General features: G+C 39.9%; 1 protein-coding gene across 1 annotated transcript in view; it reads right to left on the bottom strand.

The window, feature by feature from the left end:
* The window catches only part of BAZ1A (bromodomain adjacent to zinc finger domain 1A), a 71,969-nt gene extending 50,165 nt beyond the window's left edge, over nt 1-21,804 (bottom strand). Inside the window, exons 1-5 of the mRNA XM_054971087.1 lie at nt 21,562-21,804; nt 20,914-21,036; nt 14,053-14,331; nt 1,049-1,192; nt 336-437 (exon numbers count right to left, since the gene is read on the bottom strand). Coding sequence (XP_054827062.1) covers nt 336-437; nt 1,049-1,192; nt 14,053-14,331; nt 20,914-21,026 — 638 coding nt within the window. The 5' untranslated portion in view covers nt 21,027-21,036; nt 21,562-21,804. The remainder of the gene's footprint in view (nt 1-335; nt 438-1,048; nt 1,193-14,052; nt 14,332-20,913; nt 21,037-21,561) is intronic.
* Nucleotides 21,805-25,791: the final 3,987 nt, after the last annotated feature.

Genomic DNA, 25,791 nt, shown 5'->3' with positions numbered 1-25,791 from the left:
ATGGTTTAAATGTTATAATCAAACAAACCCAAAGTTTCATGTACAAATTATTTTTCACTGGAATACTTATAAACATGTAAAGCGGACATAGTATGTATAAATTATTTTAAAAGGCTGACACATGAATTTTAGCACAAAGAACTGTACATGATATGTTGTGGACATGGTTCTCTAGTAACAATATTTGACTTGTATGCCAACCTTATCAAAAATCTTTATATTCAGCCCACAAACTCAGTACAGCCATCTTTAGGAAAGGAAGCAGCCCAGCTTCAGAACTGACGGTAGTCTCATGTACAAAAAGACATAGTATGACCATGACCAGTAAGGCTCACCATATCTGAGATGCTTTCACTGTAACAGATTCATACAGCTGTTTCTTTAAAGGCTTCACTTTGTATCTGAACAAAGATGAATCAATTACAGCTTTTCCCTTCCTAAAAACAAAAAAAAAAAATTTTATTCCTCAATAATAAACACTGAGTATCATTTATTGTACAAGTTAAGTTATATTTGAACCAACAGGATTTCTGGAAAGTACAAAGTGCTGTCTCATTGGTTTTAAAATTCAAATGGTCACCTAGAATACAATTAGGAGGTGGAAAGTTGTTTATAATCAGGGCTTTTTTTCAGGGGGAACACGGTGGAAAGGAGTTCCGGAACCTCTTGAAAATACTTGGCAACAGTGCTTGAAAATAATTTTATTTCAAAGAAACCCATGTGTTTCTTTCTCATTTACCTCGAGAGTTCTGCCACCTCTTTTCCCAGGAAAAAAAACCTTTATGATTATGTATATTTACTTACATACATACAGCATACCCAGGTATATGTATTAACATGTTCCAGGATATGCAAACAAAAGCATAAAAAGTGAGGTATTTATCAGATTTGTGAAAGCTGCAATACTTTTATTACTTAAGACAAAATTCTTCTACAGGATTGTATGAAGACATTTTGCACCAAGCATTAAATAACCACACTAAGGTAAGTTTTTGAAAACTTTAAAAAAAATGTATCCATGCTTCTCAAGTACAAAATCAGACTTCACCCATTTTGTGCAGGACTGGCATCCAGGTCTGAATCATCACTATCACTAATGACGATAGTGTCTCCATCTCTATTGCTGACATGGCCATTAGCCATTCCATTGTGATGCAATGGTGTTTTAACTTCCAAAATCTTACAGTGCAATCTGAAATAAAGCAGATTCAATACTTTTAGAGTGCAGACAGATTTAGTTAGAGTATGTAACTTAAATATTTTGCAATCCAGTAATTCAACCTAGCAAAAATAGATAAACAGAAGTGTGTTTCAGCAACAATTTGCTAATCCAATTTAACATCTTAACCTCTACAACCTTCACTTCATCACTATCTTACTTTCATTTCACCCATGCATACAATTCTATAATTTACTATGGGTAGGATCTAAACAAACATCTGCAAGCTAAGTATTGCAAATGCTTGAGCAAGCACAGGAAGAGCTTATGCAGTGCTTTAATAGGAGGACCTATAGTAGATTTTATGATTTTGGAAGCTCTTCTTTAAATTGAAAGAACTTCGCTTTATTTTCACTTTTCTTGCACAATGCTCTAGTACAAGACATCCATATGGAAGACGTCCAGTCCTTTGGATCCAGTACATTAAACATTTCAAGAGCACTGGAGAGTTTCCACATGTAAGCCTTTAGTGTGTTGCCAGTTTTAATGCACAAAGAATAAGCAATAATAAAATTTACCCTATTAACAATGTTCTATTAATGCAGCCAAGCCTTTAAGTGAGTCTTTATGGTTCTATATTATTCATTTTAGTTATTGATATTAACCCCAAACCTTTTTTAAAAAATATATTTTTATTTTCAATTCATAGGGGGGTACAGAAGAAAAAGGGAAAAGGGGGGACGAAAGTTAAAACAGATACATAACTTTGTTCTACAAAGATTATAAAATACAGAGTTTATAACCAAAAATTTTTCCCAATATTAAGATAGAAATTAATTAATTATTAAACTACGCTAGTATATATTTTCCAGCTATGCTACACAAGCATAGTTTGAGCCTATTCCTGCTTATTTTTAATATTAATAATACTACTAATAAAAAGAAATACCTCGTTATTTCATTGTTGCTCCTGACTATCTATTCCTTTTTAACAATTACAATTAATGGCAGAATCGCTAGTTATTTCTTAATACAACTGCTCACCATAACCTTTAATATAAATATGGGTTACTATAAAAAATGTTAACCTCTTTCTATCCCTTATCTTGTACAAAAGGGAATTCTCTTATCTCTTCTGCATCTCTTTACCTTGTGATAATTCTTTACTTTTCAATAAACATGTTACTTCTATACCAATATTTCCACATTATACAGTCTGTTTTACTGACTATTTACATAAACAATCAATTATCTTTGTGTAATTGACCATCTTAAAATCAAATTATGAAATACATCAATATACAATTGTTTCCCAGTTTCCAGAATTAAGACCTCATAAAATTTTATTTATTGTAAACAAAATATCTTCCCCATTTCTCTTTAAATTTGTCAATGGGCCTTCTATTGATATAGTTGATCAATTTTGCCATCACTTCATATTCTGACATTTTAGCCGTCCATACTTCTCTGGGGGGGCATTCTTCTTTCCATTTGCTTGCCATCACTACTCTTGCTGCTGTTAACAAATACTGAAATAGTTCATGTAATGTTCTATCAATATTGTCTGGTATCATTCCCAACAGCATAATCTGGGGTTTCAGGGCAAAATTAATTCTTAAAATCTTCTGAATCTCAGCATGTATATCTTTCCAATTTTTTTTTTGCTTTTTTTGCATGTCCACCATATATGAAAGAAGGAACCATCTGCTTCTTTACAATTCCAACATGATCCTACATATTTCTTGTCCATTTTTTCAATGTATTTTGGTGTAATATACCATCTATAAAACATCTTATACCAATTTTCCCTAAGTGATTGACATGCGGTAAATTTTGTTCCTTTAGTCCATAGATTTCCCCATTGTTGAAATGTTATGCTTTCTCCAAACTTCTGCATCCATTTTATCGTACAATTTTTAACTTGTTCTGTTTCTGTATCATATCGAACTAAGAGTTAGTAAATTTGACATAGTATATGATTCTTTTTCTGCGTAATTATCTTCTCAAAATCAGTGAGATCCCTCAGTTGGCCTCTGTAATCCATAAGGGCTTCTTTTAATCTGGAAGCTGCCTGAAAGTATATCAGCTATTGTATTTTCTTTCCCTCGTCCCAAATTTCTTGCCATGATTTTATCTTGCCTTGCAAATTTATCATATCTTGATAAGTTAAAAAGTAATGATCTTTTCTCTGATTCTTATCACAAAAGCCGTTGATTGGTGAAAATATTGGAGAAGTCATAGAGCTTATTCTCATTTTAACTGAATCCCAAATTTGGATCAAACTGTCCCTTATCACATGGGCATTTTGTTTTGTCCTTGCTCTTCTTTTCACCCCGAGGTGATTATGTAACTCATCAGGCAAATCAGCTGCTTCTGAACAAATTAATCTGTCCTTGTCAGATCTGTTACCCACAGCTCTTCCATATTGCTTGCCTGATGTATTTTTCCAGTACTGTTTATGTTCACAGGAGCAGCCTGGTTCCCGAGACAGCCTTATCTAGGATGGCTCACCACAGAGACCTTGAGAGACAACTCCTTTCGCTTTCCCATCTTCTGTACTAGTTGGGTAGACACCAAGGGTGGGGGCTGGACGAAAAGGGTGATATACTGTAGCAAGCACTTAACATGTCATTCTCAACAAGAGATCTGTGTACAGCCAAAGCTTCTTTTAGCCTTTGGATTATCTATGGGCACTTGTACTTTCTGAATATATATTCTCTCAATAAATAACCTTTGACTCAAGAGACCTTGGATTTCTTGCTGCAAGGGGTGGGAGATGAAATCAGAGTATCCTGCCTTCCACAGACTGACATATATGCCAATCCTCCCCTACTTCTTCCGTCTTGCAGTACCTTAAATCTTACCCTTGGCTTTTTGCCATTCCAAATAAATTGGTTTATCTGTCTCTGCCAGTCTTTCAGTGTCTTATATTTAATACTAATCGGCAACATTTGAAACAAGAAATTAATTTTTGGTAGAATGTTCATTTTAATTGTGGAAATTCCTCCTAGCCAGGACAATTTTAGCTTAGACCTTCGTTCTAAGTCTTTTTTAATTGTCTTCCATAATGCTTCATAATTAGCTTTAAACAGTGTTTCTTTTTTCCTGTTAAATTTATACCCAGATATTTTACTGGATTTGCTGCTATTTCACATCCCGATAATTTCTGAAGTTCCTCCTCTTCATGTCTTGTTAGAAACTTGGAGATTTTAGTTTTTTCCCTGTTAACTTTAAATCCAGAGTATTTTCCAAAACTCATGAGTAGAGGTGGGCATGATCCCCAAAAAAATACCAATCAAGCCGTTTGTGGATCCGGGCCGCCGCCAAACCCAGGTCACTGATTCTAACCGATCAAGTCCCTGAGGGGAGGCCAAAGCGGGAGGCACCCTGCTGTTTCCAGCGACATAGAAATGGTGGCTGGTGGCAGCTGCCGCCAGGCCCGGCGGGCACGGGGAGGGAGGGGACGTTCACACACACACACACACACACACACATACTTAGAGCAGGGGGGGGAGTTTTTAACCCAGCAACGAGCAGCCTCCCCTCAGGGAGGGGACATTCACACCAGGGCCAGATCTACGGTTGCCAGTGCCCAGGGCAACCGTAGTCAGGCTCTTGTGTGTGCGCGCACGCGCGCACAAACACACGCTCCCCCCCCCCACGCAGCAAGCTGGCTGTTCCGGTGAGCTGTGGAGCTGGCGGCAGCACGAGTGGCTCGGAGGCTACCCGCGCCATTCACCTGCCCCGCAAGACAAGGGGTGGCCGGCTTGCCTGCACACCCCTTGTCCTGGGGAAAGGGGGTGTTCTGAAGCCATGCGCGCCATTCAACTTTCCCCAGGCGCGCTCCTGGGGCTGGCAACCCTCTATGGCAGCACTCGGGGCAGACTACCCCCTTGCCGATCTGGCCCTGATTTTTTTCTCACTCTCTCACACACTCTTAGAGCAGAGGGGGGGATCTATCCCTGCCTCTCCAAATAGAGAGAGACACCCCGTCAACATGTTTCAGCCAGCTTTTTAAAAAAAGCAGGGACAGAATCCTCCGTTCCTCCCCACCTGATTTTAAAAGCAAGCAGCCAGTCTTCAAAAAGCATATTTTAAACACACACACAGAACCGTGAATGAGGTTTTCCCACAAAATACAGTGTTTTAAAAGCAGGTTAAAAACAGAGAGTGACAGACAGAAAAACACCCATTCCTCCTACAAAGCCCCGTTTTTTAAAAAAAAAAAGCAAAAAACCTTTGCGCGCATGGCTTCAGAACACCCCCTTCCCCCTCCCTCCCCCGGGTTACTGCTCCGTGGTTGGAAGGAAGCCTGCTAATCAAGAAAAGCTGGGCTTCCATTTGGTTTTCCAGGGTGACAGAACAGAAGGAGGGCAAACACAGCTCAGGCATTCCCCTGGCTCCGTTGCTAGGGGAATAGATTATTGGCGCCTGAGTGTCTGGCTCTCCGATTAGATCACGATGGCCCCCCGATCAAGCCCCCCCCGAACGCTGGATCGGTCACCGTGGACGGAACCGATTAGCTGAGTCAAGATGGCGCAAACGCCATTATCGGGGTTTTTTCCACATCGTGGAAAGCCAGTTTGGTGTAGTGGTTAAGAGCACGGGACTCTAATCTGGAGAGCCGGGTTTGAGTCCCCACTCCTCCACGAAGCCAGCTGGGTGACCTTGGGCGAGTCACAGTTCTCTGGAGCTCTCTCAGCCCCACCCACCTCACAGGGTGATTGTTGTGGGGTAATAATAACACTTTGTAAACCTCTCTGAGTGGGCATTAAGTTGTCCTGAAGGGCAGTATATAAATCGAATGTTATTATTATTCTTATTCTGATCGTGCCCATCTCTACTCACGAGGTGTTCCATAACATGTTGTAGTGTCTCCTACGGGTTCAAAATTGTCAAAACCACATCATCTGCATAACATTTTAGTTTAAATTCTTCATCGTCAACTTTCAAACCTTTAATTTTAGGTTCTTGCCTTAACCTTGAAGCAAAACTTTCTATTGCTAGGATAAATAGTTGTGGTGACAGTGGACAGCCTTGCCTGGTGCCCTTTTCAATCTGTGATTCATCAGTTAATACTCAATTAACTAAAATCTTCGCCTTTTGCTTTCTATAAATACTTTGTATCCAATTCTTGAATTTTGGGCCGCAATTTAGATTTTGTATTACTCTACGCAGAAAGGTCCAAGAGAGATTATCAAATGCTTTTTCAGCATCCAGGAAGATAAATGCTGACTTATGGGGGTTTTTTTCCTACTAACTCCATGGCATCAATTACAAATCAAACATTTTCTTTCGTATGTCTCTTGGGAACAAAGACCGTCTGAGCAGAATATATATTTGTTATACATCTCTTAAGTCTCTCTGCCAAAATAGAAGTAAATAATTTATAGTCCACATTCAATAACGAAATAGGTCTATATGACTGGGGTAACATTGGGTCATTCCCCTCTTTATAAATCAGTGTTATATGTGCCTCCTGCCATGTTGGAGGTAGACTCTTATCTTTACTTATCTTGTTCATCACTTTTTGAAGCAGCAATGTCAGTTCTTCTTCAAAACATTTGTAATATGTGGCTGTTAGTCCATCTGGGCCTGGTGCTTTATCTTTTTTCAATTTCCTTATGGCTTGTGAAATCTCTTGCACTGTAATGTTATGATTCAACACCTCTTTGTCTTAACATGTCTTTGATGTATTCTTCCATTCCTTGTTCTATAAGAGTTTCTTATACAATTTGGAGACGAAGGAAATAGTTGATGTATTTCTTTTTCTATGTATGTTATTCCATCCGACTTTTTAATGGCAGTGATCCTTTTTTCATCTTCTTTCCTTAAAAAATAAGCCAAAAAACAACCTGATTTATTTGCGTGTTCAAAATATTTCGGCTTCATGAAGGTCAATTTCTGCAGATCTTCAACTTGTAACAAATTCAATTGATTTCTTAGTTGCTTAATTTCAGTTAATGTTGACTTCTTTAGGGATTTCTTATGTTATCCTTCCAGATGTTGAATTTTGATTGTAATTTCATTGATGAATTATGCTTTTTCTTTCTTTTTCTTTGAGGTCAAGGCTATTAGGTTCCCTCTCATGAAAACTTTTCTTGCTTCCCAAACCGTGGTAATGGAGACATCGTTACAATTCAGTTGGAAGAACTCTTCTAGATCCTCCCTATGCTTCTTTATAATGTCTTCATGTAGTAATATATTGTTGTTCAGCCTCCATCTTCCTTTCTTAAATTTTTCTTTCTATTCTATCAGCAGAGGATTATGATCTGCATATATTTTCAGTTGTATCTCTACTTTCTTTAAATTCAATAACGCAGATTTGGATAACCAGCACATATCTATCCTCGCGTTCATTTGATGCCTATCTGAAAAGAAAGTGTAATCCTTAACTTTAGGGTTTGTAATTCTCCAAGTATCTACCAGGTGTAGCAGCTTCATGTAATGCAAGATGTTCGGGTAATTTCCCTCCTCTTGTTCTTTTGGAGCAGCCCAATCTTTAAATCCAATACTCCATTCATATCCCTGCAAATAATAATTTCTCCTTTTCGAAAATCTAGCAATTTATCAAAAAAAATTCTCATAGAATTTTTCTTTAGCATTATTTGGAGCATATATTATAGCTAAGGTACAGATTCTCCCTTCTGGACATTTAATTTTCAACAATACATATCTTCTTCCTCCTGAATCCTTCAGTTCCTCACATAAACTGCCACTCCTCTTTTCTTCTCCTCTGCTGATGATGTATAGGCCTTGCCTAATTTTTTATTCTCCAAAATATGTTCAAATTTTTTCTTGATGTAGGTTTCTTGAAGACATTATATCCACTTTTTGCTTTTTTAACAGATTAAATGTTTTAGATTGTTTTGTTGGGGGGTTTAAACCATTAATATTTACTGAAAGAAAACTAAAATTTCCCATTTAGTCAAAATGCTGCTACTTGATCCAGTTTTCCTTTCTCACTTTCTGGTTTTCCTCTATCCACTCTCTCCAATTGACTTTCCAATGAGTTTTCGGCTGTTAGTTCCTCAAACAGTTGTTTAGCCTGCTCTGTAGTTGATATCAGCTTTCTTCCCTTTGGTAGTAGAACTTCAAGAGCAAACGGGATTCTCCAGTAATATCTTCTCTCTTTTCTGCATAGAAGTTGCCTCAAGAAGTCTAGATCTTTCCTCTTTTTCAATAGGCTTTGTGGAAGGTCCTGGAAGCTTCTATTTCTGACCCAGACAGTTTAAGTGGATTTTCTCTCTGCTTCTTCAGTATCAGGTCTCTGGTTTTCTTACATGTAAATTTTACCAGTATATCACGTGGTTTTTTAATCTTGGCCGCAAACCTTGAGTAAATCCTGTATATTTGATCTATGCCTAAATAGTCTTCCTCAATTTTAAAATGGTCTTGTAATTGTGCTCTAAATTCCTCTTCCAGATCTTTCCCCCCCAAAATCTTCTGGAATAAACCAAAATCGTAAATTGGAGTTTTTTGCATTCCCAGGGTTTCTAATTTTTGTTCTGCTAGTTCTAGTTGTTGAGCTAAGACTTCTTGACATTGTTAAAGTTCGTTATATTGTTTCTTGACAGTCTCAATTTCCTGTGTATTCTTCTGTGCTGTTTTTTGAACTTCACCCAATCCAGCAGCAAATTCTTGTTTCAAGGCTGAGATGTCCCTTATCTTATCATAAGTATTATGACCTTCTAGTTTAATATTTTGACCCCAAAAACTTTGTTTTATCCAACTGATAAGTAAACAGCTTAAATGGAAAGCACAGTTCGTTGCTTGAACACTTGATTTTTAAAGAGGAATTAGGAAAAATACAAAGGATGTATGCTGCTTAACTACCTACACTGGCAATTCACCCTCCTTTATAATAGCTGATGACCTAAATAAGCAAGGATAATATGACTATTTTTCTAATCTGATCTTGATAATGGCCCATTTACTTCCCAATACATTTAAGTCTCCATCTGGTATGTACGCATATCACTCAAGCATAAGAATACAAAAAATATGTGACAGAGGATAGGTTCAGCCAAATGACATCTAGTTCAAGTAATTTCTCTTTTATTTAGAAGCTGCAGTTCCAGTATAAAAGGGAAAACACTTAAACAGGGGCCCAGGGCAAAGGTCAAAAAATGGTAGACTGGCTAACAGAGGCACTCCTCCAAATGGCTCACAGGCCAATTAAGCTCCTTGAACTTAGGCGATTGGAAGCCAACCACCCTTTAAAATTTGATGTATAGTTTTTGGTGGAGGATTTCACCCGTATGGCTAGGAACTTGAATTTGGTCATTGGGATGGAGGACATCATTCAAAAGAAAACAGATAAGGAAGTTAGGGAGGGCAGAGTAGCAGGCCCTTTTGATGCCCTACCCTAGGAGAACGTGTGCATCTCATCATCAGGAATAGTTCCAAAGAAGGAACCAGGGGAATTTTGCCTGATCATCTCTCATATCCAAAGGGACAATCAGTCAATGATGTCATTTTCCTGAAGCTCTGCTTGGTCAACTCATCCATCAATAGTACGGTGCGGATGGTATGGGTCTGTGGAAGGGATGCCCTGTTAGGGAAGTGAAATATCAGATAAGCATTCCACTTCTTACCCATGCACCCAAGCAACTTCTGTCTCCTGGACTTCGTGTTAAATGGCACGTTTTATTTAAACAAGGCTCTGCCAATGGCAGAGTATTTGAGAAATCCAACACTATGTTGGAACGGGCAGTTAGGGAGAGATTTCCACAGTGCTGCACAGTGCACTACCTAGATGATTTCCCTTTGTCCTCCAATGCTTTAAATTTAACACAGTGCAGCGTGTTCCAGGGATCATCAACACTATTGCTAATTCACTACCTTCAGTCATAGATGCAGCACTTCAGACTCCTAGCCCCATGGCGCAGTAATCACCAGAAGAGATGTCCAGGACACTGAGGATCCTTGAAGGAGTAAGGCTTGGCGGGTCATAGAAAACTCCTTGATCCCAAGGATCAGGCATAGTTATGCTGGGATCTATAGGGCCTTTGAGGAATTATTACTAACAACATTATTTATATAGTCTGCTTTTCTCACTGAGACTCAAGGCAGATTACATAGTGTGTGTCAGTACAGTCAATTTCAATGCAGTACAGTCAATTTCAAAGACACTTCAATAAACAATGTAATAGGGTATATAAATGAAAATTTGAAGAGATTTAAAAACCAGCAGAAATCCAATACAGAGCTGAAGAAATGCTGTAACAGAGCATAAGCATTTCTAAGCCTGACATCAACATAGGATCTAAGATCAAACTAAGGATCATAAATAGAGCTAAAAAGCAGTTGAAGCAATCTTGTTCAATCTCAATGGACCATCTCATGCAACACTGTATCCAGTTGAATGCATGCATTAGCTTATTCAGTCACCACTATAGCTGACCATCTGTCAACCTCAGCCTTTTATTTATTTATTATTATTTATACCCACTTTTCTCCCCAATGGGCTTACATCATTCTCCTCTCCTCCATTTCTCCCTCACAACAACCCTGTGAGGTAGGTTAGGCTAAGAATGTGCGACTAGCACAAGGTCACCCAGCAAGCTTCCATGGCAGAGTTTTCCTTCTGTGCAAAGGCCAATGGGAAAACTGATACTACAGGCAACTTTGGGGTAAGGAGGATGCTGGAGTGGTTCATCAAAAGCAGCCAAAGAGGAAGAATGGTACAATCCCAATCTCCCTAGAGATTCTTTTAAATATGTCCCTTTGATACAAGTCATACTGCACCTCAAGCTTCAGTCTGGAAAGGTGCAACAGATACAGGATGCTACCTTCATCAGTACAGGGATAGCAATTAGGCTTTGGTCTTCAAAGATAGAAGTAGTGGAAGGAGGTCATCAACCTGTACACCCATGCAAAGATCACCGTCTGCCTAGTGAGAACTCTGAGGGAATTTCTTGGGCTCCAAGTAGGGATTGCATGATTAGACAATAGGTAGGTGGTGCTCCTTGACTTTCAGAACCTGTGTGCTTGGCAGGGTAAATGTGAGCTACAGGAGCAATGCAAGAGTTCTCCGTGGACAAGCATCAATCGTCTGACTTTACAGGTGTAATAGGGCATGGCACACAGAAGAGAGTTGTCATCTGTAGCCACAGCATTATCTTCTAGACCAGCCACAAGGTGACTGTTGGAAGCTTCAGCTTAAAACTAGGCTTGAGCAACACAGTCCAGACTGTGTTGTTGGGGATGAGGGACATGCTGTGAGGCTAGCTTTTTCTGACCCTCTAACAACACCTGAAGGTTTCTCCCCCCACCCCACATTTACTAAGTCACCAGGGAAAGAATTTCAAGGGGTAACATGCAGGAAAGTCCACTGTTTGACAGACCTTGGCAAATATGGTGCACCTAAAGGCAGCTGTGCTAATTGTGTGGTTGGATATGCTCCAAGAACAGTATAGAAGAGCAGGATGGACCTGGAGCTACTGGAGAGGGAGCAGGCTAAGGTGAATGGTGAAGTGCAGCATGGGGTAGCAGGTATGGGTGAAAGGTATATTGAACATCTTGGTATTAGGCATTGTTTTCTACACCTGTACAGGGCCAATAATGTCCCTCTTTCAGATGAGGGCAATGACATCTTCTTGGGAGATCTACAGCAGTGCCTTACAGAAAGCCAGGTGGGGTGACGAGGACCAAGCAATGAGGTGATCACCCCTTGTGGCGGTAGTAGTTTTGGAAAATGAGTCATACATGGCATAACTTAGGTGAGCACTCTGAGCCATCTGAGGTAATCCTCAGACCAGAGACCTTGGTGCCTTCAGGGACCTGGGACAGGACCCTCTTGAGGGGTATCATTGTTGTTGACCTATAGACCTTGCAGCTAAGTTACTACATATGGCATACCTCCCTTGATCATTAAAAGCAGCTTTGGCAAGAAGGAGCATGAGCCATACATCCAGGTGACAGCTCAGAGCCAGAGTGTCCTCACCTGCATCCCAACTGCCTGTACTGCAGCCAGGTCTGGAAATGGATGATGTTCTGTGTACACTGCAGATCCTCTTGAGCAATGAAAATAAAGTTGGCCCTTTTGATTATCCCAGTTCATGGTTTTGGCTTTCCTTAATCTGAATCTGTTCCTAACAGATCTTGCCAGACCAACCTGGTTTCCTTCTTTGATCAAGTGACCAGCTTACTGGATTGGGGGATTTACTGGATTGACGTGATTTATCTGGATTTCAGTAAAGCTTTTGATAAGGTCCCCCATGACATTCTGATTGGCAAACTGGAAGACTGTGGACTGGACTATAGGACAGTTCGGTGGATAAGGAACTGGTTAGAGGGCCGCACTCAAAGAGTGGTGGTCAACAGTGTTTCATCAGATTGGAGGGAGGTGTCCAGTGGGGTGCCGCAGGGCTCGGTTTTGGGCCCAGTACTTTTCAATATTTTTATCAATGATCTGGATGAAGGAGTGGAAGGGCTGCTCATTAAATTTGCTGATGACAGCAAATTTGGAGGAGTAGCAAACACCCAAGAAGATAGAATTAAAATTCAACAAGACCTGAATACTCTGGAGAAGTGGGCAGCTGTGAATAGGATGCAATTCAACAAAGACAAGTGCACAGTAGTACATCTGGGCCACAAAAATGGGAAGCACAAATACTGGATGGGGGATACACTTCTGGGCAGTAGTATATGTGAAAGTGATCTTGGGGTAAGAGTGGACTGTAAACTAAATATGAGCAGTCAGTGTGACGCGGTGGCAAAAAAGGCTAATTCAGTCTTCGGTTGTATCAAAGGAGCCATAGCGTCGAAATCGGAGATCATAGCCCCACTCTATACTGCCTTGGTCAGGCCGCAACTGGAGTATTGTGTGCAGTTCTGGAGGCCTCACTTCAAAAAGGATGTGGACAAAATCGAGAGGGTGCAGAGGAGAGCGACAAGGATGATCAGGGGTCTGGAGACTGAGCTCTACAAGGAAAGGCTGAGGGCCTTGGGAATGTTTAGTTTGGAGAAGAGGAGGTTGAGGGGGGAAATGATTGCTCTCTTTAAATATTTGAAAGGCTGTCATTTGGAGGAGGGCAAGGAGCTGTTCCAGTTGGCAGCAGAGGGTAGGACCCGAAGCAATGGGCTTTAATTACATGCACAAAGGTACCGGCTGGATATTAGGAAAAACTTTTTCACCGTCAGAGTAGTTCAAAAGTAGAATCAGCTGCCTCAGGAGGTGGCAAGCTCCCCCTCACTGGCAGTTTTCAAGAAGAGGCCGGATGAATACTTGTCAGAGATGCTTTAGGCTGATCCTGCACTGGGAAGGGGGTTGGACTAGATGGTCTGTATGGCCCCTTCAAACTCTTTGATTCTATGAATCCACGGGCAAATATGCATAATCAAATGCCCAATTTATAATTTATTTATAATATTTATTATTTATTTATATACCACCCTTCCCATTGACTATGGCAGCTCGAAGCAGCTTTTAAAAAAACTGACCTGCTACAATTAACCTTGGTTTACACTAAATTGGTTTCTGCTCTTCACGTGAGTTTAAAACAAATAATTTTGAATTACAATTCTATATCCTGGTTACACAAGAATTAAGTTAGCATTAACTTAAGTTAGTGTCAAAGCACACATAATACTAGATCCCAGGCTTAAAGTTAATGCTTGAAAGTAGAATGAAAACTGTCACTCACTATTGTTTTTATTTAGATTTATAATCCAGTCTTCCTATAGGTTTAGTAAAACAACCTGAAGAACTATATTCTATACTGACTAGGATAATACAGTCAATGAACTAGTGAATCTGCTAAAGTCATCTTAAGTCAGGAAACAAGGAGTTGAATCAACAGCAGCTTTAACTACCCCCAAATAACTGTTCACAAGTTTAACTCTGTCAAGCACAGCCATCAAGACAAGCACATATCAAAGATGCCTACCTTTCACCATTATTCCTAAGTACTTCCACAGTTTCACCAACAAAGTAACGGTCTTTGATATAAGCAAAGATGTCATCACAAACTTCATGCAGCCGTGAACGATGGGTGAGGGTAACCAAGTACAGAACAGGAATAACAAGTGGCTCTGGAAAGTTTTGAAGATTTTGTCTGGCTTTCTTTTCTGATTCTAATGCTTCCTGATACGTGAGTCCAGGCTTGCCTGTAACAGCACAACTCCACACAAGGCTGTTACACAGAATTGTTCGTTCAAAAAAGTCACTGAAATGAAAGAAGTTAAAATAAGTGAACTATGGAATTTAAAGTATTTACTTATGGTTGGATAAAACACACATTTTTAAAAAAAACAGACTAAGAAAAAATTCTATCTAGACACTGTTTACACTATTGTGGTCAGCTGTTCGTTATAACAATATACTATTAGCTATATCTCCTTCCATAATGATGGCATGTCTAAGCATCAATAAGAACTGTATTTTTCAGTGACTTTAACCATACTTATCTTGTATTACATATGTGACAATGCTGAACACTTCCGAAGCAAGTTTTCAGTAAGATTTATGGACCAGTTTGCAATTAAACACTTACATGATTCTTGAGCCCCATGACATGAACTCCAGAAGAAAAAACTATTAAATACAAAGATGTCAAATACCATTTCTAAAATCTGATCACTCATGGTTTGTTCTGCTTTTATTAGAGTAGTATTTCTGGAAATTTTGAAGCTACAGAAAATAAAGCTTTTTCTTCCTGAAAAAAATGTACATTTAGGGAGAAATTGAAATCTATGCAATACCTACTCTCATGTCAAATTCAAACTTTTCCTGATTTAACATCACAAATGCATCGTATGTAACTCAGAAAATGAACTGTAGTATTTGGCATATTTATGGTATTTAAAAGTATAATATCATACAGTCACAATCACCACAATCTGGTTATCAACTTTTAACCCTGAAAACACTGAACTCTTTAATGTGTTATCATTAAAAGTATTAGAGCATATTAACTGTTGCCCCATTTTTACATTTGAACAGTAAAAACATTCTTTAAGATATTGTATATGTCTACAGGATACACAGGAATTATTATATGATGCTGAACATTGGTTTACACAGGACTGTTCATACTATGCATTTAGAGTAAACATTAGCCTTAAAAAACATTTTACTCATTCCAAAAGGGAAGAAGTCTTAGGAGTTATTTTTAGCACTCCCCAAAATTCGCAGGATTTTTTTTTAAGCACTTCCAAAAAATCTCAATTTTCCTTCAGAAAAACTGGAAAAGCCTTCAAAAATTGGGGGGGGGGGCTGTTTCCACCTGCATCCAATTTTTCAAGACCTTCACAACTGCAGCTCTTAGAGAAGCAAAACATATTCTCTCACTAATTATTGAAAGCAGGGATCAGAACTTGAGCATTTCTTACTTCTTTCTCCAGGCTTCATGGAAGCTGCGTGAGACTTGGTTGCATATTTAGCAGGGCTTCTAAAATGCTTATAATGTTTAAGTCAAAAGGGGTGTTTTTTATGCATTATGAATTATACCACTGAAGAACAGTAACTATTTAGCTGCTACTTGCAAACTAATTCTCTCTTTTTGGTTCTGCTTTTCTTGGGTTGGGCAGGAACTGCACTGGGAATGCCATGACATCACCTCACATAGTCAATCAGCCAATCGATATGTCACACTTAGGACTCATGAAGGCAAACCTGTGCCTCAGTTTAAATTGGTATGGGGACAGCAAGTGAACATCACCAGGGAAACCACTGTGCCTCAGCAACAGAGTTGTTGTTGTTTATTCCCACACTACACTGTGATGATTTCATTGCAGCACATAAGGCAGAGCAAGCTCACACAAGAACTACCTGTTCCAACCACGACCCTTCATAAAACAGTTTGGGCCTCTCAAAACATACACAAGTCCTTTTCAGGAGACAGAAATATTTGCAAACTTCAGCTCCCTAAATTCCACTCTGTTCTTCTCAGGTTTCAGTTGTGATACAAAGAGGGCTATACCATATCCATATACCTCATTTCAAGGATTTTGAGATTCAGAAATGTTTGATGGGTTTTCCCAAGTACCTAAAAAAGTTATTTCAAGTTGACTACAGGTTTATGGCATTAAGAATGTTCATTTACGACAGGAAAAAATATAGCTTATAGGAGGAGGATAGTCTGAGGTAGTCTAAAGGGATGTTGATTCTACCATTTCTTTAAAGTGTAAATCAATACTCTGCATTTATATAACGCTTTCAGTGTTCAAAGCCCCTCACAATGTTATGTTGTAATCTTGATATCATTCTGCAAGTTAGCCCAGTATGATATTCATATTGCAAATAAGGTGAGCTACAAAGAGAGGGTTTACCTAAGGCCAGCTAGTAAGTTTATGGTAGACAGAAGATTTGAACTGGGGACCTCACTGTTTCCCATAAACATTACAACAGCTATTGTTTTAACAAAGTTCCTAATGCAGCACTGTTAATTTAAAAGTTTAAACTTAAAAATGAATTTACAGCATGAAAGAACAGCCTAAGATAACCCCTAAAGGATTGGCAGAATTTTTTTTTAAAAAGCTTACACATTATTTTTAAAAGAAATAAAAAAGGAGCATAAATTGATCTATCCAAAAGAAGGGCATTCTGCATCTCTAGATTCAAAACCCCAAAATGTTCTGCTTCTAGTGTTCTCAGTTCTCTAAAAATAACTGGCGTACGGCCTTGTTGACTGTTTTCAAAGCCATGAGAGACTCCTATGTGATAATATCTCCAAAAGAACTGGGTCCAAGTCATGTAGCAAACTTGTAATCAATGCTGATGTTCTAGACAGACATGTTCATGTCAACCTGCACTTATCAGACAGATAACAGTATTTTTTAAACTATTAAAGCTTTCATTCTCCTGGGTTACTTAAGTCAGGGTGCAAGGATAAAACACAGGATGGGAATACCCGATGGAAGTGCAGAATAAAAATATGACACATCAATGGTAGGATCCATCTACTGCAGCCATAGCTGACTCAGTGCATTTTCTGTACCCGCTGATTCGTCCAGATGAACCAGCAGCCATCTCCTTACCACCACTTTTGTTCTACTGCCTTTACACTCCATTTCCACTATGACCCCAATTTTTTGTTTTGTTTCCAGCTTGTTCCCTTTGTGGCTTCACCCTCATGCTGAGAAGTCACTTCCTCTTCCTACAGCAAACACTTCCTGAACACACAGCTAGCTTACATGCACATATTATTGATGGACTGCACAAACTCTAGCAAAAGGAACCCATCAATTCTCCATAGATTAAGAAGCTGGCCATCCTTAACCAAAATGATTAATTTTAGAATGAACATCCTTGATCACAATACAATAACTGACACTTCATCACCACTGACCCACTCATACTAACATCTGAAAAACTAAAATAAACAACTCAACAACTTGCTGTCTACTGCCTTTTTGGATTAGCTGTAGTACATCTTCCTCACAGAGATTCAAGGCAAATTATCATTGGGCTTCAGACTTTGCCTGGCAAGAATAGGATTCACACTATCATCCTTTGGTGTGTTTTTTTTCAAATGTGATCTTTACTTGGGATGCAGGTGTTAGAGATGTAGCTTGGTGTATACGTATTGGAACTGCCCTAAAAGATTTCACTTTCAGTAAGAAATGGAATATTCTATTCCTTTCAAATTTGTCTTAATCTATTTAACTTTCCTTCAATGATTTCGTTCTGAGTTATATTTCATCAGGGGCATTTTCTAAATATGCTATTTTTTAGGATTCCACAAGCATTGTAAGACGTTAATAGTTCAGACACTACAAGTCTTGTCATTCTCCTGCTATTGGAAGAGAATACAAGTATTGGATAGCCTCAGGAAAGTTGCCATTTCTTCACTAGAAAAGGTATCTTATAATAACAGATTCCTGAAGCTTGTTTAAATAGTGACATTCATACTCTTCCATTACTTCTGAATTAGCATCAGAACTGGCATGGGTAGTAGTTACAGTAGCAGACTAGAAGCTGGGACAACCAGGTTTGAATCATTTAAGCTTGCCAGATGACTTTGGTACTATCACAATCTCTCTTCCTAACCTACCTCAGAAGATTGTTGTTGGAAGGCTAAGGTAGAGGAAGGAAGAACAATGTAAAACTACTTTGGGTCCCCTTGAGAGATAAAAAAGGGAAATAAATTTAAAGAGGAGATAAAATATGTTAACTTGCCCCTTTTCTTTATACATTTGGTATTCACTTTTGGAGAAGGTTATAGGTTGAAGGTTATAGGTTATGGTTGGTTACACTAGTAATTCAAATGATTCAACAAAAACTGATATTCTATATTTTATGCTTACAGTATTTGTGATACTCTCTTATGCTGCAGTTAGTCAATATAGTGCCTAATACACAGAACTAAATGGAAGTTCTCTTTTGATTTGCTTGCTGTTCTCCTTGCTTTATTGAAACATAACTCTCTGACACTGGAATATAACTATAAATACAGTTGATTATTAATAAATGTGCACTTATTCTCCAATTAGTCACAATGAGACCCTGCTCCAGAAATCCTAGCTTCCTTGATTATATTTGCTTAAGAGTTGTGGAGCTTAGTATTGTGAAAAAACGAAGTTCTAAATATCTGTCTCAAAGACATAGCATCTCTGAGCTTCCTATTAGCAAATTTTTTTGGCCCAGGAAAGGTTTGTGATTAACAGAGTATGTAACATAGGAAATCATATTTCAGACTCATGATCACAGAAAAGGACGAATTTCCAAACTTTAGTGTATGTGTGCTATAGTAGACAAGGACTGGACTTGACTTAAGAGATCTGGGTCCATGTTTACTGGATAACCATGGCCCAGTCATGATCTCTTGACTTTACATAGTTTTTAATGAAAATAAAACTGAACAATATATATGCCATCATGAGCTTCTTGGAAGAATGCATGAGCACAGAACTATTTGCTCATCTCTTTAAAAAAATACATATGACTTGCAACCAACTGTTGAAACAGTCAAATATCTACCATTAAAATAGAGAACTGGCAGCTTTACTGATCCTCGCACAAGTCTCCTAAAGTCTTTTTTTAAAAAAACTTTTATGAAGTGGCAATAAAACATTAATCAGAATGAATTCATATTTTTGTCACTAAGCAGTACTTTAAAACCCAAATTACAGATTTAAAAAGCAAGTAAGCAAATATTCTGTGAAGATACTTGAACTCTTAAAAGCTTATTGTACTTTGTAACATTATATATCCATAGTACACATGTATACAGTTGAATCTTTAAAGAAATTTTTAAGACTTCTTTTCTTACCATGTCATTTCTACTTAACAGAATCGAATTGTGTCTTCTTGGAGCTCACACAGTATGCTCTAAGACTTACCTCACTCTATAAGAGAATCTGGCAATGACTTCTCAGTGCTGAGGGGGGGGGGGAAATGTGTGTGTGATTTGAGGTATTATCTATCCCTGGGATGACCTCTGACACTGACAGGTTCTGCGATCTCTTTCACTGAAACAAGTCTACACTGAATCAAGAGATCACAAGTTTTTTTCCTCCAGGTCATTACTTTGATACTTTGTACTGACAGCAAAGTCACTCAATATTATTTAATCTCATCCTTATGGTTTTACTACATAAAGCCTGTTTGAATTACAGACAAGTCTAAGCATGAAAACAGCAAGGTGTGTTCTGAATTTATAAACTGCCAAAAAAAATCAGATTAAAGATTCATATATTTTAAAAATGCAGCATCACAACCTAACCAGCAAGTCCACTTGTATCAATGGGGAAAACCAACCACACACTTAAATCTCTTGCAATAAAAGGAATAGAACTTCAAAGTATTGTGTCTCAAGTCTTTTGTGGGCAAAAGGAGGGAGGGATGAAAAAGGAATCCCATTTTTTCTCTGTGAGAAAGAGTTCTAGATTAGAACTATGCAGAACCACGGCAAAGCTGTGAAGAAATCTTCTTTCGGGCTACAAAAATATTAAGAAATACAATTTTCCTACAAGCAGGTGCTGAAGCCTGCCCGCACCAGTAGAAATAACGACATAGAAAGCTGCCTAAAATCTCTAATGGGGCAAAAGCGGTGAGACGAACGTCAATAAACTAGGTGACGGTTAGCTTGGGGTTTTGTTGTTGTTGACGCCCCCTGTATCGAGATTTTGAATCCAAAAGAGACGGACTGCGCAGCAGGAAGCCCCGCCAGGGCTGCTAAGGAGGCGGCGAGTTTTGGTCCCCGTCCGCCCAGCTGCTGGGAAAACAATAGCATGAGGCTGCTGGCACCCGTCAAGCAGGCAGGCAGCCCCCGCCGTCTCAGCCCCAAGCCCCGGCCTATAGGGCGCGCTCAACCGTTGGTCTCGTGACGGTTTCCGCGCCCTGTCTCCGCGGGGGAAGCTCAAGGGAGCTGCGCGCTCAGAAACCAAGCTCCGACACTCGCCCCGAGGCCTAGTAAGAGCCCCTCTGACATGCGACGCAGTCCTTGAAGCCCAGCGAGCGCCAGGCTGAGGGCAGCGGCCGGCCACTCTAGCTCGCCGCAAAAACTTTCCCTCCTCCCGCCCAGAGGAGAAGTGGAAGGGGAGGGGAGGCAGAAAGAGCGTGGAAGGCGGGCGGGCGGGCAGCCAGCCCCGAAACCCCGCTCCTCCCCCCTCCCTGCCGCCTGCCCAAGAGAAGAGGGGCGGTCAGGGCTTTCCCGGACCTCTTGCAGGGGATTCCCCCCCCCCCTCGCCAGGTGTCAGCCGTTTGCCGCCGCGCGCTCCCCTTTCAAACCAGCCCGCCAGAGCCCACGAGGAGACGGGGGGGGGGGGGGAGAAAAGAAAGAGAAAGAAGTGGAAGCGCCTCTTACTCGTAGTCCCTGAAGATCTCGTTGGTGACCTTGTAGTAGAAGACGTGCTCGTCGGGTCGCAAATCCTCGGGAGGCTTCTCCCTCACGAAAGGCTTGCGGTGTAACAGCGGCATCGCTCGGGACCTAACTCCGTTGGGGAGCGGGGATTGGGAGGTGGGGAACGTGATAAGTTTTTTAAAAAATCCCCAGTAGCTGCAGACTCTCTTTTGTGTGCGCCTGACACGCCGCTTTCCTGCCCGAGACCGAGAGAGCTCGGCGTGCGTGTGAATCCTTCCTTCGCTCCCCCCCTCCCCCGCTCCCCCCCCTCCCCTAGGCCGCCTCACAATGGGGCCATGACGCCAAACAGCAGGCGGCGGCGGCCACAACGATTGCTCGAACGCGCCCCGCACAACGTGCTCAACAACCCCCGGTAGGGAGGGGGTGGAATCTTCCCCGAGCACGCTTTGGCGGCCCCCCGCTGGCTCCTGACCTGGCTGCGCTCGGGTTGGCCACCCCGCCGCGCTCCCTCCCTAAACACTTAGCAAACGAGAGCAAAGGGAGAGGAGGAAGCAGCGATTTGATCCTTTATCTGCCCAGCTTCTGTAGGGACTTAGCCCCTTCAACCCCGCGTTTCCTCCCACCAGTGCTGAGGGTTAATGAGGGATTCACCTCCACCCTCCAGCTGGGACGAGCTTCCTCCTGTCAGGATGTTCCGAGAGTGCCCTTTTCGGTCTTCCCCGATTGGTCTGGAAGGCAGATTCGACCCTCTCCAGACGGGCTTAAAGGTTGCACCTTCCCCTCCTACCTGATTTGTAACGCGATTGTCCCTTCCGCCTGGGTGTATTTAATAAGGCTCCCTTCTGTTCCCCACCCCTGCCGTGGCCCTTTCTTGCTCTTCCCCGGCTCCTCGGAAGTTTTTGATCTACTTCAGCTCTCAATGAGGAAGAGCTGTAGGGAGGAGCTTTCGACTTCTTTCCCCTACATCTTTATTGGCCGCTTGCTGCCTTTCCAGCTTATGACACACAGGAAGACAAGAGAGCTACATTATTAATTAATGGATGAGAAGCTCATCCTCCATTTTTGAATTAGTGGCGGAGAAGATGCGGGGAGTGTGTCGGGGCTCTAATCTATACAAGACCCTTCCTCATCAAGTGTGGTACCCAGGGAGGAGGATGCCTTGTTGGTTTCCGAATAAATGGCTAGTTGGATGCTCAGAAATGTGCAAGGTGTGTGTACAAAGAAGAATGTGCATTTTTGAAAAATTATAAGAAAAGGGAGGAGGGGTATATTTAGCACTGAGTTCTTGTTTATTAAAACACACCCAACTAGTTACTACATTCACAGAGATTATTCTGTGGAAATGCTGTATCACTTCAAAAATGGAACACCAAGACTGTGTCCAAATGATTTAATCTTCTATTCCAGAGTTTCCTGTGCTATCACAAGACCAATCTACAAAAAGATACTTCTGTTTAGAAAGCCCATAGAATGCTTATTTATTATTTTCTCTCCCCCCCTCAAAAGTTGGGTGAGATACGTACTTCCTTATGCAGAGGAGCAAGTATCCTTAAATATTGTTTGTCAGCCCATTTTCAGTATTCCTTTCCTTACCATAGAACAAACTGACTACTAAAACTGATATATCTTTTCTAAATAAATTTTTCTTCCATGGAGGAACATCTTCCATGATATTGCACCCTTCTAAATAATACTAAACTACAGAAATACTTAATTTCTCATGTGAAAACAGATGGTGTTGCATATTTTAAAATATCAGCTGATTGAAACCCTAAGGCTACAAGCCTAAGAACACTTTCCTAGAAGTAAGCCACATCAACTAAAATGGTACTTCTGAGTAGACCAGGTTAGGATTGTTTTCTAAATATATCTACCTGAAAGTAAGGCTGATTAAACTTAGACCAGAAAGACCTGATTGGGGAGTTGAGTTAATACTGTTTCAAGTTACTAGTTTTTCCAAGTAGGAAATTCCATGGAAACTTTAGTCTCAATTTTCTTGTGAGGACAAAAACACAACAGGTTTGTGATTTTCTCCTTTTAAAAAGATTACAAGCTATACAGATTAAGCAGGAAAGAAGCATGTAGTCCTACACACCCTGCGAATCCCACAACTTCATCAATTCTTGCAAGAGTTAGCAATCTACCTGGACTCCCACCTCCTCCCCCTGACTACTTCTCTAGCCGGTTCCAAAACTTTAAACTGTTTTGTTCTGTTGTTGAAATGCAAGACTGTCCTATCAGCCTCTTCCTTACAGTTGGCTAAGGTTTTAAGAACCCTTTTAGATAAAGACTAACCTGATGGCCTATTAGTCTTACTGTATGGTTCAACAGAATAACACAATCAATTACAAGGGTGTTGTCTTCTGCAATTTAAATCCACTACTTAATTAGCAAACAATTAACTTCTATTGCTGCATATGCATAAAAAAGCACAGTCTCATGGCCCTTTTTGTCCATCCCCTTGAAACTGAGATTCGAAGTGAATGGGCTCCCATGACACAGTCTTGAGAATTCATTTACATTAATCATCATCTTGTGTTTATTTGGCACCAGTCATACACTCCACACTGATTGGATTTTGTATTCATTCATGTTCAGCATAGTAGTATAACATATCTACCAGTGTCTTTTGCATTACTTAGCCTTTTGGCTTCATGTTGTAAAAATAGATAAAATGTGTTTTTTTTCTTTCTGTAATCAGGATACATATATATCCATCTGACAAAATGGGCTTTTTCAGCTCATGAAAGCCTCAAAAACATATTACATGGCCTTGAGTCTCAGTGAGCAAAACAGACCAAATATAACACATATAAAGTTGCCCTAAGATGCATTATTGTTTGCTCAGCCCCATTTGGAGTCCCTGGAATTCAAGAGTTCGAATTCTAAAATACTGTTTCTGCAAGTTCTTGTATAAATTCTTAGAGTAAAATCACTTACAAGAAGATTTAGTGGCACCATCCTGAACTTTCTAAGTCAATTGAAGTCAATTCTGTAACTTTCTTTAGAATGGCACTATAAACGAACACTTTCAGCCTCATCTTATTAAAGGCTAGGTACACTTAAAGGATAGGGCTATTAGTCTTGCTGCACAGCATAACATAAGACAGTTACTCTAAAACCCTGCTCCTTCAAACTGGTAAATGATACAAGTTTTATGGAGCTTCAGCAAAATCATGGTCTTGGAATTGCTTGCAAGTGATTTCAGGAGTGGATTACAATAGCAGATATCTAAGGGCGCAGTCCTGTACACATTTGCTTGAAAGTAATACATGCTTGAAGTGCTGGGGAAGTGGTTACAATGTCAGACTAGGATTTGGGAGACAGGTTCAAGTCCCCACTTTGCAATGGAAACATGTTGGGTGACCTTGGGCCAATCACGCACTCTCTCATCCTTATCTCCTTCACAGGGCAGTTGTTGCAAGAACGAGAGAGAGGAGGAAAATAACAAAGTAAGGCACTTTGGGAAGAAAAGCAGAGTATAAATAAAAAGATAGTGTTTATAGAATTGATTTATAGGTTGATTGATTTTATATTATTCAGAAGTACAAATAGCTGTTTTGTGTTGCTTGTATATATGAGTTGCAAAGCAACCAAAATAAGAGAGTTGCATTTGTCCTTGGCAAGAAAGTAAATTAAGACATTCTTGTTCAGATGATGTAAACTTTTACTGAGCTGAAAAAGTAGTCCAGTATTTCACTGATGAAGGCTCTTTTCAGATACTATGGAAGAGTGTCACAAATCCAAACCAAGGGCAGAGCAACACTTGCACATATTCCCCCAATTTCTTGCTGGTTCATCATTGTGCTTGTCCATAGGTTTACAGGTTCAGTTAAACAGTCTAGTTATCTCTTACAAAGCCCTTAATATCCTTGGGCCACGGTCTATTGCAATGTTTATGATATTGTTACCTTGCTTTTATTGCATTGTCTTCTACAGTTGTAACCCACTTCCTGCATTATGGTATGCCATCTCTTACAGAGGTTTTCTTTTCTCTGCATTGTTTTCTAGTACTGTAATTCTACTTTTACTGCATTGTTTATTAGATATCTTATGCTGTGAGACTGGCCCTTTTAAAATATTCTGTAATTTATCTTAAATCTCAGTGAGAAAGGCCAGCTATGAATTAAACAAACAAATAAATGTAGAGGCATGAAAAGTGGTATTATAGCCAGAAGTCATTGCCCAAAGAACATTTCTATTTAACATCTACCACAAGAAGATTCTTGTATCCCTCATTTGAAACTATCACTGTGAACAAGGTAACAAGGAATGCGGACCGCACTCTGTAGATAGTATATGCCCTAACATCCTGGCAGTAAAACAGCCATTGAATAGCATATACACACCCAGTGACTAGTTTAAAAAACACAATCTTTTTGTATCAATATTACCTGGGAGATAAATGATCTGGGATCAGGTGAGCAGTGAAGTGTTCAAGTTTATATATATGGATGGTGAAAAGCAAAAGAGATGTTGAAGAGTTTCAAGTGTATCTCTGAAAGCAGGATGTAAAGCTGCTTGGGGAGGGGGGACAACTAGGATAATTTGCCCATGGCACCTCACAAAGCAAGGGCTCCAACCTTACCTCCTGTACCATCAGCCAAACCCTGCCACATTCCTCATCAGAATTTCTTTGTATTTTGTTGAAGAAGAAATGTTGTATTAGAGTATAAAATGACATTTAATCTCAACGTGTAATTGTGAAATAATGGGGGGACCCATCCCCAAGCATAATGAATTAAACATTGTACATAGGCATGTGTAAAACAAAATAATTGCTAATTTGAAGTTTAAGAGTTTGAAACCTTGATGTGCAAGATAATCTGAAACAGACTAAATGAATATTTTTCTCCTTTTGTCAAATTTAAGATGGCTCAA

Source organism: Eublepharis macularius, chromosome 2, assembly GCF_028583425.1.
Source record: "Eublepharis macularius isolate TG4126 chromosome 2, MPM_Emac_v1.0, whole genome shotgun sequence".
Taxonomy (NCBI): domain Eukaryota; kingdom Metazoa; phylum Chordata; class Lepidosauria; order Squamata; family Eublepharidae; genus Eublepharis; species Eublepharis macularius.
Note: the sequence above shows the minus strand (reverse complement) of the source record. Positions and strands in the feature narration are given on the sequence as shown.